Source organism: Onychomys torridus, chromosome 10, assembly GCF_903995425.1.
Source record: "Onychomys torridus chromosome 10, mOncTor1.1, whole genome shotgun sequence".
Lineage (NCBI taxonomy): Eukaryota > Metazoa > Chordata > Mammalia > Rodentia > Cricetidae > Onychomys > Onychomys torridus.
In genome coordinates, this window is record NC_050452.1 from 10,958,546 (window position 1) to 10,980,345 (window position 21,800).

At 48.0% G+C, this 21,800-nt stretch overlaps 1 protein-coding gene across 1 annotated transcript in view; it reads left to right on the forward strand.

Moving 5' to 3' along the window:
* Slc1a4 (solute carrier family 1 member 4) overlaps positions 1-12,256 on the forward strand; it is a 29,618-nt gene extending 17,362 nt beyond the window's left edge. Inside the window, exons 4-8 of the mRNA XM_036201015.1 lie at positions 1,120-1,286; positions 4,377-4,610; positions 4,943-5,137; positions 7,011-7,145; positions 9,874-12,256. Coding sequence (XP_036056908.1) covers positions 1,120-1,286; positions 4,377-4,610; positions 4,943-5,137; positions 7,011-7,145; positions 9,874-10,108 — 966 coding nt within the window. The 3' untranslated portion in view covers positions 10,109-12,256. The remainder of the gene's footprint in view (positions 1-1,119; positions 1,287-4,376; positions 4,611-4,942; positions 5,138-7,010; positions 7,146-9,873) is intronic.
* Positions 12,257-21,800: the final 9,544 nt, after the last annotated feature.

Genomic DNA, 21,800 nt, shown 5'->3' on the forward strand with positions numbered 1-21,800 from the left:
AGATAGCAGTTGAGAACTACTTAGTCTGATTCTGGTCTTGTACATGAAGAACCTGAGGTTCAGAGAGGCAGTTGTTCCCAGAACTGGAACTGATATCTGAGCTTATTACAACGTTATATGTTCCTATACATCACTCTGTGGTGGTTTTTCTTCTTGTTGTTTTTTACAGTGTTATTTTTATTTTTAGTTATTATGTGCATGTATATGTGTCTGTGTGAGGGTTTTATGCCTGAGGACAGCCATCTGAGGAGGCCAGAAGAGGGTGTTGGATCCCCTGGAGTTACATGTCCTTGTGAGCTGTAGACACTGGGAACTGATCTCCAATCATCTGCACAAATAGCAAATGATCTTAACCACCAGGCCATCTCTCCAGTCCACTTGTGTTTGTTTTTGAGATGGGGTCTCAGTGAGTGGCCTTGAACTTAGAATCCTGCTGCCCCGGCCTCCTAAGTGCTAGGTCCCAGCACTATCACGCCAGGCTGTGTTGTTTAGGTGGGTACAATGCTTGTTTACCCTCTGTCTGCAGCAGTGGGTCTCAGCATTGTTGGGGATACAAAGGCTCCGTTATGTCTACACATCTTCAGTCTAGTCAGTGTTTAGCAAAGACCCTCTGGGGAAAGCCCCTGTGAGTCCTGAAAATCTCCTGAGACTTGACAGCCAGGAGGTCAATAGAAGAGCCCAACAGCAGATGTCCTGACATGTAGGAGTTGACGGTTACTGTCCTTGGGTCTCTGAAGGAACTTCCTAACAGCCAGATTTTGTTTTTTTGTTTTGTTTTATTTTGTTTTGGGGGTTTTTGTTTTTGTTTGAAACAAGATTTTACTTTATAGCTCAGGCTAGCCTCAAAATGCCAGTGATCCTCCTTCCAAGTCTCCTGAGTACTGTGATTCCAGGTGTGAGCTTTCACTCCTGGCTAATAGGTAAAATTTTGGGGGGGTTGACTCTGTGTGTCCCCCAACTCTATCTCCCGCTGTTTTCTGCTACTCTGTTTTTGACTCGACAAAGGTTAAAGGAAATGGGAGTGTTTGATTGTTCTACATACAATGCTTCAGACACCAAGCAGACCCACGCTAGCCACTCATCTGTTGTTGACTTGAGTCTCTGTCTTCTGGTCTGCAGGTCCCCGTCGTCACCGATATTGAAGGGATGAATATCTTGGGACTGGTCCTTTTTGCCCTGGTATTAGGGGTGGCTCTAAAGAAGCTGGGCCCTGAGGGAGAAGAACTCATCCGATTCTTCAATTCCTTCAATGAGGCAACGATGGTGCTGGTATCCTGGATTATGTGGTGAGTGTCACAATGCCATCTCCTTCCTCTGTCCCCCTCACATCTAGGAAAGATTTCAATACTCTAGGTTGCCCTGTGGGACACCTGGCCTCATGCCCGGTGTGCAGTTGCTGAAATATAGGCCAGTCTTGGTACAAAAGGTGATGGTTGGACCAGTGAGATGGCTCAGAGGGTAAGAGTAAGCCTGAAAACCCCAGTTTAATCTCTGGAACCCACAGTGGGAGGAGAAAACAGATGCCTAAAAGTTGTCTTCCAACCTTCATATTTCACATGTACACAGACATTATACACACACACACACACACACACACATACACACACACACACACACACACACGCCGTGATGTTTTCAACATTTCAAAAAGTGATACCAGTGCAGTCTTCTCTTCTCTGGTCTAGATCTCATAGAGAACATAGTTCCTGTGTGGTGAACATAGTTCCTGTGTGGTGTCCACACTGACTCCTTGACCCCTATCACCACCATCCATGTAGGGTTCCCATGTGGGCGCATATGTTTGCCATGTCCTGTTTGCAGTCTGCTGCATAAAAAAAGGTTCTTTTATCTTCAAATGATAAACTTTAAGATTCAAGGAGGCTTGTCAGTGTGACCTTTTACAATAAAGAGGAGAAACTCATCTCACCCTGCTTAGGTAAAACTTAAAATGGTCATTTATGAAAGCTTCTAATTTATAAGTGCTTCTTTGTGTGATGTTAATGGAAGGATGATTGCTCAATAAAAAATCATTAGCTTGATCCTTGGCTAAAAGACAATAATTTGACCATCTCCTTCAAAGCAACTTCCCTGAAATCAGGCTAGTCCCAGACCTCATGTCTTCAAAGCTTCTCCTGGCATTTCATCTGTCTTAAACACCGTGACCATAAACAGCTTAGGGAGGAAAGGGTTTATTTTAGCTTATGGCTTCACATTCCAGCCCATCATAGAAGGAAGTCAGGGCGGGAACTCCAGCAGGGCAGGAACCTGGGGCAGGAACTAATGCAGAGGCTGTGGAGGAGTGTTGCTTATCGGCTTGTCTTCATGGTTTGCTCAGCCTGCTTTCTTACAGCATCCAGGACCACCTGCTAAAATCATCTGGGCCCTCCTCCATCAATCATCAGTCAAGAAAATACACTGTACCACAGGCCAGGGGGAGAGGGGCATCCTCTCAATTAATGTTCCCTGACATCTCTGGAAGTCCCCTAAGGAGAAACCCCCCTGTGTGGCCACTGGTGCAGGAGCAGGGTGGATGGCTTCCCTTGGGACTGTCAGTGGGGAAGGGAATTGGCACAAACATGTCAGAAAATAACCATTTACTAATGTTTAAAATGTACACACCTCCAAATCAGCAGAGGCCCCACTTGATGTCTTGACCTAGAGAACACAGCAGATGGGCACAGACAGTGCTTCCAAAGATGAGAACCTAGGAAGAAATCAGGACACAAGGCCATGAACTAAACACACACATACTTCCAGCCCATGACAGGTGAAGGTAAGAAGATCCGGAGTTCAAGGACAGCCTTGACTAAATGTGACCCTGTCTTAAACCAAAAAAAAGTGGTAAAGGTTAAAAACAACCCAAATGTCTGTCAGTAGTAAGTAGTGGATAAACAAAATGGGTTATATACAAAATGGAGTGTTATAAAATGATATTCTGCTATACACTATAACAAGGAGGACCCTTAAGGCATTAGGCTAATGAAACAGATCACAGAAGGACAAAATGTGTGTTCTGCTTGTGTGCCAGAGGCTGGTTGGGGTGGAGGGCGTGGGAGCCACACTTCAGTGAGAACAGCTTCACTCTGGAATGATGGGAACACTCTTGCTCTGGGTGGTGGTAATGGCTGCCCGATAATTTGAATGTACTTAGTGATCATCAACTCTAAGGATGTCTAAATGCTAAATTTTATGTGTATTTCATCACAAAGAAAGGTAGCTTTCTAAATACTGATATGAAAATATCTTGGTAGCATAATGTGGCGTGTAAAATAAGTAAGTTCAGATTTAAATGCATCCCTGTACCTCTAAGTACACGGGAAGTGGAGTGCTTCCCTGAGGAGAGAGCTGGCTTAAGTGTGGTGCTGAAGAGCAGTGTTCTAGTCCTCAAGAGGGGATGTATTCTTACTGAAGATGAGACTTAAAGTTCCTAACACTGCATAGAACGTCTCTAGAAAGAAAACTCAAGAGGCCAGCCACACTGGCCGTCTCCAGTGGACACTCAAGGGCTGATGTGGGAGACTTCCCGCCACACACCACACACCCTTTATGCCTCTTGAAATCTGAACTAGCAGGCATTATTAAGCATACATTAAAATTTATAAATTAAAGCAACTGTAGAATTGTTACTGAATTGATATTAAATTTACAGAACTGACTTTTGTTCTTTGTAGTTTCTACAGTTTATTCCTTTTCTCACAAAAAAAAAAACAAAAACAAAAACCCTCCCCGTTTTGGCAATGTTCCCAGAACATCATTGTTAATGATTTCTTCCCACGGGATCGTGTCTTCCAAACCAAAAGGAATGTAAAACTTCACAGAAGCCCTGGGCTATGTTCCATTTTGTATCACGGCATTTCTGTGGACTTTTTGTCTTTCTGAGTTCTCAGGACAGGTCTGAGCAAAGCCAGAAGTCAAGTTTATAGGCTCAAGGCCTTTACTTGCCATAAAGTTGGTAGCAATCCATCGCTTAGGAAGGTATGTAGAGCTGGGTATAATGGCACATGCCTGTAAACCCAGCATGCAGGAAGTTGAAGCGGGAGCATTTCAAGCTCCGGGCTAACCTGGGCTATGTGGTGAGACCTTGTCTGAAGGGAAGGAAAGGGGAGGGAGAGGAGAAAAGAATGAAAGAAAGTAAGTGTGTATCTATCGAAGGAAAGCAGTCTGTGTGTGCAGACACACTCACTGTGGAGTGACTCTTCACTGCAGTCACACAACCTGTTTATTTAAAAAAGAAAAGGCAGCCATCTTTTTCTGTTTTAGAGTAACTCTGTGCAGAGATGAAAATATCCCAGCTGAAAGTTCCTGTTTTGGGAGGCCCAGCATCTCCCAGCCCCTCCTCAGCGCCTCTCTGATGAGTATCTATGCTTACAACCTAGGTACGTACCTATAGGCATCACGTTCCTGATTGGAAGCAAGATTGTGGAAATGAAGGACATCATCATGCTGGTGACCAGCCTCGGGAAATACATCTTCGCATCTATCCTGGGCCATGTTATTCACGGAGGAATTGTCCTGCCTCTTGTCTATTTTGCTTTTACACGAAAAAACCCTTACAGGTTCCTCCTGGGCCTCCTCACACCATTTACGACGGCTTTCGCCACCTGCTCCAGGTGAGTGGGCTGGGAGCTGCCACACAGGTGCGGAGCCAGGTGAACAGACTGGTCCTCACGGGAACATTGTGTACTGAGGCAAGATGTGGCTCTTGGCTGAGTCTGCATGAATAATGGATAAGTGGATCCTGGAAGCCCTGTCTGAATCCTGGGGCTTGATAAAGCCGTGTGTTACACTAGAAACTTTGAAACAAGTCTGCCGCCTGCCGTATTTCAAGGGAAGAGGGCCAGAAACGTGCTAGGATGCTGCTCGTGACCTGTTCCGGGGTCTGAATAAGTGGCATTCGCCTGCCTGGGAAGGACTATTTTCATGTCTGGTTGTTTGGTTCTAGCTCGGCAACCCTTCCATCTATGATAAAGTGCATCGAAGAAAACAATGGCGTAGACAAGAGGATCAGCAGGTTCATCCTCCCCATCGGGGCCACCGTGAACATGGATGGAGCCGCCATCTTCCAGTGTGTCGCGGCAGTGTTCATCGCCCAGCTCAACAACGTGGACCTAAATGCGGGGCAGATCTTCACCATCCTGTGAGCCTCTTATTCTTTCCTACAGCTCTAGGCCTGGCTTAAAACTTTGGATTTTTGTTTTTAGTTAGTCAGTCAGTCTGTTTTCTGATTTCCTTTGAAAAACCAGTTTCACCAACATTCAGTGACTCCTTTGGAAGAAAGTGAGACTTCGTCATGGTCATCCCTCAGTATCTTGGGGCTGTATTAGTTTTCTTACTGCTGGGACAGATTACTTGACAGAAAGCAGTTTGAGGGCGGAAAGCTGTATTTTGTCTTTGTATGAGAGGACACAGTCCATTGTGGGAAAGGTATGGAAGCATGAGTGTAAGACTGTTCACATCTGAGTGGATCGGTGCAGGGAGAGATGTGTGCTGGAATTCAGCTGCTATTCTCCTTTTCCTTTTTTATGCAGTTAGGGACTCTAGCCTATGGATGGTGATCCTCAACTTTAGGATGAGTCTTCCCACCCCAGTTAACCCTTTCTAGAAATGTCCCAACAAACATACCCAGAAGTGTGTCTCGCTAAGGCCCTAGGTGTTTCCCAATTCGAGCAAACTGACAACCCCAGATCATCTGTCACAGGAGCATCAGTCACAGGACCTCCTTTTCCCTGCAGATGGTGGGTAGTTGCAGTAGTTAGTGTTTTCATTGCCATGACCAAATATTTGTCAGAAATAACTTAGAGGATGAAAGGTTTATTGGGATCATGGTTTAGAGGGTTTTAGTCCATCGTGGTAGAGAAAGATAGTCTTGTTTCCATGGTGACAGACAGGGAGGATGTAGGTCAGGACAGGGGGCAGGTATAACCTTCAAGGGCCTTCCCTAGTGAACTACTTTGGACAGCCAAGCCCCACCCCCCAAAGACTCCACAGCCTTCAAAGTACAGCCACCAGCCGGGAAACAGGTGTTAAAACATGCACCTGTAGGGGGCATTTCAGAGTCAAACCATGTCAGTGGTGTTGTATATAATTTGCACATATTTTCCTCATTACTTTAAATCATCTCTAGATTACTTATGTACTTAATATGACCTAAGCGCTATATGAGTGATTGTTATACTGTACCATTAAGAAAATAAGAGGAAAATGATCTACAGATGTTAAGTAGCGACAGTTTGTTTTCACTGTTTTTGATCTGTGGTTGGTTTAATTTGTGAACACAGAACCTGAAGATGTGAAGTCTGAGGGTACCTGGAGAATGCATCATCTCTTGGACTCCCAGAGCAGTGGTTCTCAACCTGTGGGTCACAAATGACCCTTTCTGTAGCTAAAAGTTTTCCTGTGTCCTGTCCGGTCTGCAGTCGCTCAGACCCAAGTAAACACACAGAGGCTTATATTAATTAAAACTGCTTGGCCATTAGCTCAGGCCTACCACTGACTAGCGCTTATACTTAAACTCAGCCCATTTCTGTTAATTTATATGTCACCACATGTTCTGTGGGTTTACCTGTGTTCCATTACATGCTGCTCCCTGGATGGCAGGCTGGCATCTCCTGACTCTGAGAATTTCCAGAATTCTCCTTGTCTGCTTATCATACCTGTACTTTCTGCCTGGCTCCTGGCCAATCAGTGTTTTATTAAACCAATGTACAAAAGCATTATCCCACAGCACCTTTCACAGGAGTCACTAATCCAATATTCTGCATATCAGATAGCATACATTATGATTCATGGCAGTAGCAAAATTACTGTTATGAAGTAGTAACAAAAATAATTTTATGGTTGGGGATCACTACAACATGAGGGTATTAAAGGGTCACAGTGTTAGGAAGGTTGAGAACCACTATCCTGGGGTGTGTGCTTGTTTTTTGTAAGTCCAGGATGTAATGCTGTGTGATTCTCTGGTCCCCTCTATGCTCTGTGTTCATGGCTGACTTTGCTTTGCTGTACCCTAGAGTGACTGCCACGGCGTCCAGTGTTGGAGCAGCAGGTGTGCCTGCTGGAGGGGTCCTCACCATTGCCATTATCCTAGAGGCCATTGGATTATCTACAGATTACCTCTCTCTGATCCTGGCTGTGGACTGGATTGTGTAAGTAGCTGATACCAAGGACCCTGGAATAAAGAAAGTCTATTGAGGGCCCTGGGAACTTAATGCTCCATTAGGCCTGGAGCATGCAGAGAAACTTAAAACCACCCCTGCTTTGGAAGGAGTCTATAGTTAAGCTGGCAAAACCAGATTTAGAACTATAAGAAGTCAACAGTTGCTGGGAGACAGTGGCACACGCCTTTAATCCCAGTACTTGGGAGGGAGAGGCAGAGGGACAGGACAGGCTCCAAAGCTACACAGAGAAACCCTGTCTCAAAAAAAAGAAGTCAAGAGTACAACAGTCAAGAGCCTGTGAACATCCATGAATGGCCGGAGACACGCCCATCCAGAACTTGCTTGTAGTGTTCAGTAGGTGCAAGGGGCTGTGCAGGTGATGGCAAGGTGGAGTAATAAGTGACTGGAGCAGTGGTTGGCCCTGGCCTGCAAATACCCAAGGAGTGCTTCCTATGCAAGGAGAGCATGCAAACACCTTGTGCTTGGACTCAGGAAACCTTCGGTAAACATATGACCAGGCTACTGTCCCTGGGGTTCCTTACAACACAAGAGTGTCTGGCTATTGATTGCTTGAGCCTTGGGACACCTTTTGCAGGTGTAAGTCTACTGTTCTGTAGGAAAGCTGACGGAGGTAGGTGATGCTGAAAGAGAAGAAGAGCCAGGGTAAGCCAGGGAGGCTCTGAGGCCGCCCTTCCGTGTATCTGCTCTTGTAATCACAGTGGAAGCCATGCAGTCATGGTGAGGACTACCTGAGTCCGCATATGTGCAATGCACAGGACGTGGGGCAGGTGGGACAGCTTTCAGTAAACATTCGTGAGGAGGACAGTCCTGCTGGCCTAGTCACAGCCGGGCTGAGAGGAGCTAACTTCAGGTGCCTAGCGGTGGGACTTGGAAACGGTAGTCTTTCCAACTTCAAATAGCTGTGTGGAATTCTGAGGGCTCTTCATGGAAATGGGGTGAAGCGTCCAATAGAGATGCCTGTGTTCCTGACACCTCATCAGAGGAAGCTCCATCCCTGGGCTGGCTAGGACCAGAGTGTAGCAGGAATCTTAAATGGTCTTATTAATAAAATCAAACCTGAGGCCAGGTATTGGGGTGAATGCTGGAAGATCAGAGGAGCAGAACAAGCCACAGCTACCTTACCTCACCAGTTCCTCAGCTGATCCTGTTGCCCCAGACTAGAAGCCTCTGAGTCCTCATCCAGAATGAATCTCAGCTGAACTGTTGCTCCAAAGCCTAAAAGCTTAACCAGCCAAATGCTTCTAGTTCCCGGTTTTCACACCTTATATACCTTTCTGTTTTCTGCCATCACTTCCTGGGATTAAAGGCGTGAGTCACCATGCTTGGCTGTTTCCAGTGTGGCCTTGAACTCACAGAGATCCGGATGGATCTAAAGGCGTGTGTGCCACCATTTTCTGGCCTCTGTCTGTCTAGTGGCTGTTCTGTCCTCTGACCCCAGATAAGTTTATTAGGTGCACAATATTTTGGGGAACACAAGACCACCACACCAGAGCAATGGGAGGGATCACCTGTCTTGTCCTTCCAGCTGCCTCCTGTGCCTGGAGAGTGTATCTCCAAGGAGCGCAGCTGAGAAGGGAAATAGATCCCTGCTGGATGCCCAGCACAGGCCTCTGGGCGCACAAGCCACTCAGGGTCGGGACTTCAGTCCTCCAGTGCCTTTGGGGAAGACCACCATTTTTCTGTCTTCAAAACGGCTACAGGACCTTCTCTGAGCTCCAGTGACTGGGGTAGATGTTGAGCTAACCTGTGCTAAGCAGGCTGTAGGAAAGCTGGTGCTGTTTGTTGTTGTTTTGTTTTGTTTTCTGGTGATACGCTTGTCCACAACCGTGGAATGTTCCTGCTGTTGGCATCAAGGAAGGAAGTGGAGTTGAAGTTCTAGTATACCGTAACACTGAGGGGAAGGAAAATTGAACACAAGACCATATCTACTCTCTTCTCTCAGATATTTGCAATGTTCTCAAAACTGTGTGGGACGATGGCTGGAAGGGACTGGATTGCATCGCTCAGATGATCCACTCCTGGAGGTGTGCAATATGCACAAGTGACTTGTCTGCTACCTTCAACTTCTCTGATATTTTCTACAATGAGAGTCTTATTGCTTTCCAGGAGTAAATACTGCTCAGAGAAAAGCAGTTGGGAGCAGGTCTGTTAGTGTTGTGCCTGCCCTGCTATAGCACACCCACATCCAGCAGGGACAAGCATAGAGGCCCAGGAAGGCTGGGATTGGATGGAGGGGCCACAAGCACCCAGGAAGTTCAGCATGTCAGTTAGATTCGGTTGATCAGGGACTGCAAAGTTTATGGTATACAGCTCAATAAGAAGGCAAGCTTAGCTAACCTCAGAAGGAACAGTCTCTAAGAGAACAGTCTCCAGGCCGTGTGTGTGTGTGTGTGTGTGTGTGTGTGTGTGTGTGTGTGTTGCACTATAGTATATGTTTTCTCTCTATGTGTATGGCGTGTGCTACAGTGTAGTTTTTGCCCACACTGTCAAAATCCCCACAAGAACCAGGGGAAGGCTTTTTCACTCCCATGGGTCTGACAAGGCGGTGCCCATGTCAGACAATACCGATTCACTCAGAACTTTTCACTCACTCCCTACAAGTCAACTCCCCAGTGGCCATCCGCCTGCTGCGACAGCGCCCTCCACTGGTAACTCTGGGTATAACATCGGTTCTTTTCCTTCCTGTTTCTACCAGGGACCGGACGACCACAGTGGTGAATGTGGAAGGGGATGCCCTGGGAGCCGGGATCCTCAACCACCTGAACCAGAAGGCAGTGAAGCAAGGCGAGCAGGAGCTGCAGGAAGTGAAGGTGGAAGCCATTCCCAATTGCAAGTCTGAGGAGGAGACGTCGCCTCTGGTGACGCACCAGAACCCAGCGGGCCCCGTGGCCATCGCTCCAGAACTCGAATCCAAAGAGTCGGTTCTGTGATGAGGCTGCGTTTGGGCCAACCTGCTAGTTACCAGCAACCCACCCTGGCAGCCTGCCCCATTATTTAGACGTGGGCATGGCCCTCACAGACTTTCATCTCCCAAGCGATGCTTTGGCCCAATCACCAATTTGAGGGCCAAATTCTCAGCACGGGCATTGGGCTCCCGGGCCAGGACTGGTTGCTGAGGACTAGAACACTCTGGCATTTGTCTCGATCCATGTCTCAGTGGACCTATGGATACACCCTGGCTCTCTTTGGAAACCCTCTTGAGCTGCCAGGCCTGGGGGGGGATTCCAGGTTCTTGGGGGCCTAGGGGTAAAGGTCGGGGGAATGCAGATGTGTTCTTCATTGTCCCTGGCTAGCTCTGCGTCTGGTGCTTTCTGAGCAAACCAGAGGGGTCTATCATTGTCCGTCACACTGTCTCATCAGCAGTAGACATTGAAGATGTTTCTGGACTCAGGCTGGCTGGAATCTGATGAGCCAGCACTCAGGTTAAAGAGTTGTACTCCACCTGTGTGGATGGCTCCTGACGGACCTGAGGTGCTGCCCAGTGTCAAGTTAGACGTACTTCAAGTGGTGGTTAACACAGCTGGGGTCTCAGCTTGAGTAAACCATTCCAATTCTGAGGTCAGGGAAAAGACAATGGAGCACCCTAATTAGGACAAGACAGAACTGGTCCCATTCTAGACCTCCTTTTCTGCCTCCTCCTGAGGCTTGGGTCTCTGCCAGCACCTCCCTGTTTCCATTCTGATTGGGCAGCAGACCCTAAGACCTCTTTCTCTGGAGGGGTGATGTGCTCACTGCATTGCTGACCCATATTGGTTGGTCAGTTTATTACTACAGTTTGACTAGGTCCTCCTAAAGCTCTGCAGAGCAGCAAAGTCACATACTCCCCCAATAAACCCACGCACTAATGGAGGGGGGGGGCTCTTTTCCCAAGGCCCTTGGCTTTGGTTACCACAGCGTATGACCTGTGGTAGTCCTGGGTCTGATGTCACCTCCCTCCTACCTACTTCCTTGGGATCTGGTAAGGCAAACTGTAAAGCTGTGGAAATTGCCATTTTGCCTCTTGGAAGTCACGTTCAAACATCTGTAAGTGCCCAGTTTGCCCGGGAGACAGCCTTCTCCACGGAGGCTGCCTACTGGTGTGAGCGGCCCTCCTGAATGGGCCGTGTTCTCGTTCTACTTCAGAACTTGCCTTCTGAAGAGTCGTGCTAACATTCCATGCAGCCTCTGCACTGGTACCCACCTTCTACCACATTTCTGGGTCCCCGACTCCGTTGCTTCCTCCCACCCCCCAGTTCTGTCCACTCTACTCATCCTCTTGTTTTCCCTGGCGGATGTGTCACTGGGCCCCGTGTACTTGGGACAGAGGCCATTTTAAAATGCGGCCAGTGCTGAGTGAGGGGATGGGGAAGGTCCGTGAGGAACAGAGCCCAAAGTGAGAAGGCCCACCAGCCCTTTAAACCCACGGAACCACTCCACTCTGCTGTGGGGCCAGGAGTGACCGGGGACTGAGTGGAGAGTGTCCAGACCTCGTTGCCAACACTGTTTTTAATGGAGAGTCAGTCCCACTGTTTGATTACAAATGAGCATTTGGTGTTTTTTAAATTTCAGTGAATCTTTTCCTCGAGTATTTCCACATACTTTATGTATGGGATGTGTGTGTGTGTGGTGTGTGTGTGTGTGTGTGTGTGTGTGTGTGTGTGTGTGGTTTTTAACTCCAAGCAAGTTTGAGTTTGAATAAGGGGGAATTAAATTACAATTATGTCTTTGACATCCCGATATTCTAAAGAATTTTATTAAGTGGGGATTGGAGCTGGACAGTGAACTGGCTAGACACTCGGGGCCCAACCTGAACCCACAGTAAAGAGTGCTGCCATGGTCTGGAGGAAGGTGTGTCTTTGTGGCAAACACGGGACCTTCCTTTTGGAGGCCAGAAGAGGCGGCACTGCCATGTCCCCGAGTTTTGGCTCCCAGAAGAGTTGATGGAGTTGGGTCTCAAGGCAGATTCCACTGTAACGGTCCGAAATGTCTCCTTGCTATTTTTCTAACATGTTCGTTCATCTCTTAATGTTTTGTGTATGTGTGACACTTGCCTTAAAACACAGTAGAGCCGTCAAAAATGAGTACCATATTTTCACTGGCACCTGCCTGTCCTTGAGTCTTGTCTTGCATTTGATGGCACTGTGTCTAGGGGACGACCTGGGATGACTGAATCCACTTCTCCTTTCCCTTTTCAGCTAGCATGAGCTCCTGGGGTAAAGAGGATGCTAAGGCCTCTCTGATAACTGGGGGCACTAGACCTCTGTGGCTGCCCGCCTCCAACTCGTGACCATCAAGCCATGTACTGGTTTCATGCTACACACAATTAGGGCTCTGGCAGAAATGTGTGTTTGCTACAGACCTCTAACATGAAGTGTTGTCTGAACAACCAGGTTGACAGGACTTAATTAGCATTCATGTGAAGCCAAGCGTTGGAGTAAGAACAAGCCCTGGGCCAGATATGACACTGGGCAAGTCCCTATTAGTAAAGTCGCCCATGCTTGCACTGGGGTCGACGCCACACCCAGCTTAGTCTCCTACATAATCTTGTCTTCGTTTTTTGGAAAAAAATCTGGTTTTGTTTTTTGAGATAGAGCATTACTATGTAGCCTAAGTTGGCCTTGAACTGGTGAGACTCTAGCCTAAAGCTTCACAAACACTGGGATTTCAGGCACAGAGCATCCTACATTGTCCTGTTTTCAGTGACGTCACATTCCTGCACAACAGGGAACTCTAGAAGCTCTGGAGAGGAGGATTCTGCAAGCTCACACTGGAAGCTGTGGCTTCCGGACCCTGGGGCTCCAGAGAAACAGATGCCTGTTCTGACCTGGGTATCCCCAGCTCTCCATGCAGCATGGAAATTGTCTTTCATTCCAGGTTGACACAAAGGATGAAAGCGTTTGCCTAGATCAAAGGCCTGATGGGAGCCTTGACAACAGTTTAGACTGCTTCCTGGAGCTTTGGGGTGCTCTGAGGTTTGATTAGTACCTGGTGACTCAGCTTTCCAAGGTAGCCAGAGCGAGAGCAGCCGTCCTGTTGGCTCAAGTCACCTCTGTCAGTGTGGTTGGGCAGAGGTCTGTTAGAACTCACCTGCCCAAGGGAAATGTCTGTTTTCACCGTGAACAGCCTAAAGCACATAGCCAGGAGGAGCATACACTCTCCGTTCTTGACTCTGCTGTTAGCATCTCTGCGACGCTGGGCACAGTCGCCTCCCAGTGCCTCAGCCTCCTCAGACTGAAATGTGGCCCACAACTGCAGCAGTCACAGGTCACTGTGAAGAGCAGACAGGGTACAGGAGTGTTAATTCTTCAGGAAAGCACACAGCACACACAATGTGCTGTGTGCAAGCTGATCCTCACATCAAACAGTGACCGGAAATGTTCCTCACCAGCCTGTGTCCCTTCGTAGCTGGGCCCATGTTTTACAAATGTGTGTGTGTGTGTGTGTGTGTGTGTGTGTAGCTGTGTAGCCAAACATCTAGTTACCCAGATGGGCACCTACAACAGACCAAAGAAATGATTCCACTCAAGTCTAGCTTGGGAAACAATGAATATAGTTAGGATTACACACAGAATCTTGGGCAACTTATGGACAGCTACACCACCACTAAAGAAAATAGAGGGTTGGGGATTTAGCTCAGTGGTAGAGTACTTGCCTAGCAAGCGCAAGACCCTGGGTTCAGTCCTCAGCTCAAAAAAAAAAAAAAAAAAAAAAAAGAAAAAAAGAAAAAGAAAAGAAAAGAAAATAGACCTCTCTTCCCCACAACTATTAACTGCCTATAAATCTTGAGCTGGAGCACAGCCTCATGAGCCCTACCCCGGCTGTCTGTGAAGGAAAACTAATGGCCGTCTTGAGCAGGTCCTTTTAGACACATAGCCATGTTCCGCCTAGAAGAAGGTGTTCTGCAGCACTCCACCCCCTTCCTTGTCCAGCTCACATCCTCTCCACTCCCTCTTCCCTGCCGCGCCTGCAGTGCCTATTGACAGTTCTCCTTGGGCCTACTTAGTGCCTGCAAGCACTGTGCTGTTAGCTAGCAGGAGGCTCAGAGCTCAGCCCCAGCCCAATTCCCTGTGCCTGCGCAGAGCACAGAGAGGCTCCAGCCCTGGGCTTTTACCTCGGGTAAGCAACGGCAGTGACAACAGTGTTGTCATCCTGGGACCTCCCTGGCGACAGCTTTGGGATTCTCATCTACTAACCTGAAGGTTCTAGGCGTTTCACGCAGACTTTTTAACTGTAGTCTTAGTGTCTTCGGGCACCAGCTGACAGAAGGCTTCTCCCATTCATGGGTGCTGTGTGTCGTTTTTCCAAATATGAAGTTCCCAAGGATTCCACAGGTGCCCTGGCCGACTAGATGAGCTGATTCCCTGTCCCTGCTCCTTTAGGTTCCATACACACCTTCTGGACGCTTTTCTTAAGAAAAACAAAACAAAACCAAAAACCTTAGAGGTTAGCAGTCTGTCATCTATGAAATCAAACAAGTTTACGAAGGGTATGCAGGGTTATGAAGTCCCACTGCCCTCCGTGCCAAACAAATGTCCCTTGGTCTCAGAGGTGACCAGCGGAGCAGATACTAAAGAGAAATGCCTGCAGGGTCCACATGGCAGGAGAAGTTTCCATCTTCTGTAAATTGTTTCTTCAGGAGGTCAATGCAGGGTACGGTGGTGTGGGTGGGAGGCACTACCTTAGCACCCACAGTCCACAGTCATCCTCTGTGAGCTGTGCTAACTCCTCCTCGTCAGCAGGAGCCGTGCCTCTCCCAGCCTGTGGCAGGCGCTTGAAGCCAGGGCTGTCTCTTGTTGCTCTGAATGGCTTAGGTGGCGTGAGTGTGTGTGTGTGTGTGTGTGTGTGTGTGTGTGTGTGTGTGTGTGCTATGTCTCTACAGGCTTCCCGGGTTTGACTCTGTGTGTGTGTGTCTGTGTGTCTGTCTGTATTATATGTGGTGTGTACATGTACTATGTCTCCATAGGCTTCCCAGGTTTGACTGTGTGTGTGTGTGTGTGTGTGTGTGTGTGTGTGTGTGTGTGTGTGTGCTATGTCTCTACAGGCTTCCCGGATTTGACTCTGTGTGTGTCTGTCTGTCTGTCTGTATGTATTATATGTGGTGTGTACATGTACTATGTCTCCATAGGCTTCCCAGGTTTGACTGTGTGTGTGTGTCTGTGTGTGTGTGTGTGTGTGTGTGTGTGTGTGTGTGTGTGTGTGTGTGTGGTGTGCTCTGTCTCCACAGGCTCCCCAGGTTTGACTGTCTCTTGGAGAGAAATGTACACAACTTACTCTGGAGGGAATAATGGCCCTCCCCTGGGACAACTTCACATCATGCACCCCCATCCCACTCATCTCCCTGTCCCTCCATAATCTACCCTCTGCCCTTGCAACCTCCCCCCACCAAAAGAAAACAAACAAAAACAAACCAAAGATCTCTGGAAGCTTTGGTGTGTCACATGGTATATACTTTTGTCCAAACAGCTTTTCTTGCAAATGTTCATTGCAATGAGTCATTGGTCTGGTTGAGGCCTCTGGCTTCTAATACACTATCAGTACCGGATCCTCACTGGTTCCCTCTCGGATATCCCTGATGCCCTGTGTCAGGGATATCCGACAGCTTTGGTTCTGCAGGACCATCCCTTTCATTTATTTGAAAACAAAATTGCTAGAAATCCTGCCCACACATTTCTGCTGTTGGAAGCTGCTTGTGAGCATCTTCTTAACGTCCTTGGGGAACCAATTCTCCATGGTTGCTCATTCCTTCCATTTGCTGCACAGACATTTGTTGTGTGTTTATTATGTTATAAGGCAAGCTTCAGGACTGGGCCATGGCAGAGGGAGCAGACCTCTTCCTGGAGGCTGAAGTCTCTCCAAGCAATTTCTGCCAGCAAATAGAGATTATGAAATGCTATGGCCAAACCAATTCAAAGAGATTGGTCTGGTTTACGGTTCCACAACAGCAAGGAAGGCATGGGGGCAGGAACAGGAAGCTGAGGGATCTCATCCTAAGCGTACATAGGAAGCAGAGAGAGAGACAGAGAGAGAGCAGGAAGTGGAAGAAGAATGTAAAAACCTCTGAGCCGCCTCTAGTGGTACACTTCCTCTAGCAAAACTCCACCTCCTAAAGATTACATAACCTCCCCTAAACAGTGCTGGGGGGGGTTCAAATACAGGATCCTGTGAGGGACATTTCTCATTCAGATTACCACTCACAGCAACAGTAAACATGACTGATACACAATCAAACCAAACCATCAAGTTTTCTGGGAACAGGACCCAGCCCCAGTGTTTTTCAAGCCGCCAGGATTCCGATGTATATCTAAGGCGGATGACTGCTGGATGAGCAGCCATGTGGGTAGGCTGATGAATTCTGCATTTGAGAAGCTCTGCACTGATTCTTGGGCATGCCACTGTTAGAGCACCACAGACCCAGCAGCTTCAGCACCCATAGGCCCTCTTGGTTCATGGTCTTTACCAGAAAACTCCACTCCACATAATTCTCCAAAAGCTTCTAACTAGGGTAGCCAGGAATGGGCTCATTTCTTGAGTTTTGGATCTGGCTGCCCCAAGGGTATCCTATGTGTGCAGGGAAACATACTGACATGCTGGCATGCTGGGCAGATGCAGCTGTGGTCTGGCGGGTGACCTACTCCATGTGAGTATGGCAGTGGGGCAGCAGGTGGATCTTCACAACCCAGGGGCTGCATCCACATAGAAATGGTTTATTATAATAGAGAGACAAAGAGAAGACAGGAAAGGAGAGAGAGAGAGAGAGAGAGAGAGAGAGAGAGAGAAAAGAGAGAGAAAGAAGAAGAAGAAGAAGAGGAGGAGGAGGAGGAGGAGGAGGGGGGGGGGGGGAGGGGAGGGGAGAAGAGAAGAGAAGAGAGAGGCAGAATTTTTCTTTAAGAAGCAGCTCCTTCATCAGGAAGATGCAGGGTGGCCCCAAGAGGCAGGACCAGAATATTAACATAGGGAAGCTAATTATAGACAGAAAATAAGACTCTAGCGCACTTCTGCCCTGTTGCTGTTGTTTTCCAAGACAGGGTTTCTCTGTGTAGTGCTGGATATCCTAGAACTCGCTCTGTAGACCAGGTTGGCCTCCAACTCAGAGATCCACCTGCCTCTGCTTCCCAAGTGCTGAGATTAAAGGTGTGTGCCACCATACCCAGCTTTCTACCCTGGTTTTTAATCAGAGGATAATTATAGGCTGGTTTTCACTTTTCATCTTGATGACCGTCTATGATTCCATTAAGGATCAGAGGGTCCCCAGCCGGATGCTGTATAGAGGTATCTGAATTCTTTCCAGAGAAATAGTCTTTGGCTAAGAAGCTGGCCTTTTGCTACAGATGATACTAACTAGAAAATCCTATGTGATGGCTTCACCTGAATGCCTCAAAGAACACCTGTGAGGCAAAAAGAAAGAGCCACATTTACAGAGATTTAATAAAACGGAATAGGGCTCCAACCAGCTCTTCTCAGCCTTGACGACCCACTAGTGTCACCCAGGCTCCACAGCTGCCAAGGCACACACACACCAAGATTCCAATCCAATCAAGCCAGGCTGGGGGATGAAGGCTGGCATTCCATGAAAACGTTCTAGGTGATTCCAATGTGCATCCAAGGTTGCAAACCATGGGGCAGGCCGCTTTAGCGCTGCCTTGTAGCACACACAGGGGCCCTCTCCCACAGTCTAGTGGGTGCTGCTCACATGCAGACGCTCCCACCACCTTCCACCCCTATATCAACACCCCCATAGTTGCATTTCTGTTCCCCTTGTATGACGGTGCAGTAAGTATTGTTCTGTGAGAAGCTGACAGTGGTGCTCATGTGAGATGTCACACTATGGAGCAAGTTTAGCATGATTTTTTTTTCCAGTGCTATGCACCAGCCAGTACAGCAAGCCTCACTGAGGGCTCTGATGAAGGTTCACTCATAGGTGATTTCGTGGTGAGTCATGCATGTTTACTCCCCCATAATCTTTGTGTTTCTGTAATAATAGCTATAAAACAATAACCACAAACAAAACAAAAACAAACCCAAAACAACCATACAAATGTTAGCTCCATGAAATGCCAAGGAAATGTGTCAGGCTAATGCCAAGCCCCCAAAGAACCGCCTAAGAAACTGCGGATAAGAACCAGCCGCCAGAAGGAATCCAGGAAACTGATAAACATCTGGGCAAGGGGGCAGAGGTCACATCTGTGAGCTGGAACCAGAAGGCACTGTACCAGGAGATGCGTCACAACGCAAAGAGAACTAAGGAGAATGAAAAGCTACGCAGTGGCATCCCACCTAGTGCCATCCACCTCCCAGGCTCAGAATGGCGCATCTGCTGGGGCCCAGAACGGGCCTGCACACAGCCTGCAGTATCAGCTGTCACTCTATCTGCAGGGCACATTCCCTTCTCCAGACGAGCTCTGGGCTCCCTTCAGCAGCATCTGCTACGTGACAGATGCAGATTTTCACAAACGAGCCGTGAATGCTTCAACCTGTCACGGTGCCGCTTCTGTGGTGTCGCCGTCTCTGGTGAGAACATTTGTATTACAGCTCATTGGATCGCTTATTACATGTAACACACACACACACACACACACACACACACACACACACACACCTCAGATGAGTGAGGAACAGAGAATGAAATAATGATATTTGTGACAAAGAGCGAAGTCGCATACATTTAACAAAACTTCAACACAGAATTATCAACAGTGCCTGACTCGGTTGATCTAAAGCCTCAGCTACGCTGATGCTGGAAAAGCATTTCTTCACACCCAAGGATGTGCTTCCGCTGCTCTGACTGTTACTGGAGAACGTGGTGGCTGGACACAGAGCCCTGAGGACTCTTCCAGGAGTGGGAAGCTATTTTTAACTATCGCATATTCTCACTTGGATGCCATTTTCCAGGATTCACTAATGAGAGTGTGCTCTCTCTGCAAAGGAAGAAAACAGAACAGGTACAGAGTGGGTAGGGGGAAGACCTGGACCTCAGGTCAGTTTGTGTTGCTCCCGGGGCATCTCCTAACACTCACCGTTTGGACCCAGCAGCCCAACTCCACCTTCTCAGTACCAGAACAATGGCAGCGAGATAGCCCCGGAAGGTGGCACTTCAGGCCAGCCAGCCGGCCTCCATCCTTGTTCACCCTTGTCTGGCTGGGAGTGCAGAATGTAGTAAAGAAGGGCAGCTGGAAACTGAAGGGAAGGGTCCTCAGCAATGTGGGTTTGCTGCTGTTATCCCAGTGAGTGAGTGATCCACGATTACAGAGTGCCCACTGTGTGATGGCACCATGGACTACTTGTGGGTGGATGTTTGCCCAGTGCATGGGCCCACTTTGGGGATTACCAGGGAGGCTGGGGTACCATGTCTGGCTCACAAACTTATTTTCACATATTTCCAACTGACATTAGAGACTTCCATCTGAACACAGATTCCCATTGCCCAGGAAAACACCAACATTGCCCCATTATGTTGCATGTTGGCCTGTTGCAAACACTAAACCATTGGTCTGGGGTGAGGAGGTTGCTCAGTGACTAAAAGTGCTGCCCTCCAAGCACGAAGCCCCGAGTTCAAATGCCCAGCACCCATGCAAAAAGCTTGGCATGGATCCTTGTAGAGAGCCGCGTGTAGCCACACCCTAAAGATGGCTCTGGCTTCTACCCTCTGCCTTCCTGATGGCAAACACTCTTTAGGGTAAACAGCTCCTTATTTGGCTATGGCTGGATTCGTGTGTTGCTGGCATATGCGTGAACCTGTGGACAGTGCCCACGTGGCTGCTTGGGGTTGGCAGCCCAGCCCTACTTAGGTGCTGGGAGAGGCTTGCCCCAGCGAGAGAGACACAATGCAACTAATCAAAGGTCTGAATAAACTGTGATGAGAAGGATCCCGGTGTCGCGTCTTCTTTGCTGGTCAAGGCGGGCGCGACAGATCCTTCTGTCTGTAACCCCAGCAATTGTGGGTAGAACACTGAGAACTCAGTGGCTAGCCAGTCCAAATTAACAAGCTTAGGGGCTAGTGAGAGAGCCTGGCTCAGGTCAGTAAGAGTAACAGAGAATGATGCTTGATGTCCTGTTTTAGTGCTTGTGTGAACACCTACACACACACACACACACACACACACACACACACACACACACGGACCACATACATACGCCAAATCACGCACATATGCATGTGGGCTCAAACGCAGGCATGCACACACACACAGAGTCTCAGAGCCAAATTCACCTTTGTTATCTTTCAGAGAAATGGCTTAGAACTTCTCCAAATACCAACGGCTATGGTCATTGGAGGCCCGTGAAGCTATTACTAGATCTGGAAGCCACCTGAGGTCAAATGTCAAACACTCCTGCAGCAGTCTCCCTATTCCAGGGACTTGGAGGCCACCCTTGCTGAGGCCACCCTTGTTGAGGCCACCGTTGCTGAGGCCCTGCTGAGGCCCAGGGGTAAGTCAAAGCTGGCTGGCTGCGCTGCCACCCTACCTGTCCTTCCTCTGAGATACTTGGTCTTGGGTGTCAAGTGGCCAGACCTACTTTGTCAGCATCAATCCTCTAGACCAGAGGTTCTCAGCCTTCCTAGCGCTGCGGCCCTTTAATACAGTTCCTCATGCTGTGGGGACTCCCGACCACAAAATCATTTTCATTGCTGCTTCATAACTGTAATGTTGATGCTGCCGTGAATCGTAATGTAAATATCTGTGTTTTCTGAAGGTCTTAGGCGACCCTTGTGAAAGGGTCATTCGACCCCCAAAGGGTTTCGACCACTGTTTTTTACATATGTTGAGATGTTTGCGTTACGGTAGGTTGTGTAACACCGTGGCTTTTCAGCCTTGCCTGGAATAATCCATTCTATGAACAACTTTTGACTCCTAATCCTGCGCAAACACAGACGTAGGTAACTCTGCACCTTGGTAGGCACCAATACCATCTGACCAACGCCACATACAGCACAGATGATAAAATTTTATTCCTCAAAGTAAAAGGTGCCACCCTATGAATTTATCAATGTACACTGGGACCGTACGAGCACCTGGACTTCTTAAAATTGTATTAGGAGGGAAGGGCCTGTGTTTTCCTCAGCCCAGGGGAAATTAGTATTACTTGGCAAATTACTGCCAATTAACCCAGTGTAGCATTCTTTAAACAAGTATTTTAGTAGGAAAATAGTAAAATTCAGATTATGGGTGTCTTAGAATTTCATACAATCCACCGACTCCCTTGTTTATTTGTTTGTGAGCATGTTCATGTGTGAGCGTACGTGGGGGAACCACAGACCTTGTCGTCTCTCCTCAGGCACTGTCCACCTTGTTTTGTAAGATCAGGTCTCTCTCTGGGGTTTGGAGCTTGATGATTAGGCTAAGCTGGCTGACAAGGACCAGACACCCACTTGTCTTGGCCTCCCCAACACTGGGATTATACGTGAGCACCTCCACACTCCGCTTTTCATGTAGGTGCCAGAATCTGAACTCAAGGATTTTACATGCTGAACCCTCAGATTCCGTGGTTTTGTTTTAGACAAAATATTTTATCTTTTTGTTGTTTAGATTTATTTGTGTGTGTGTGTGTGTGTGTGTGTGTGTGTGTGTGTTGTGTCTTTATCTGTATGGATGTACGATTGTGTGTGTGAGCTGGTGCCCACAGGGACCCAGGAGGGAAAGCATCAGG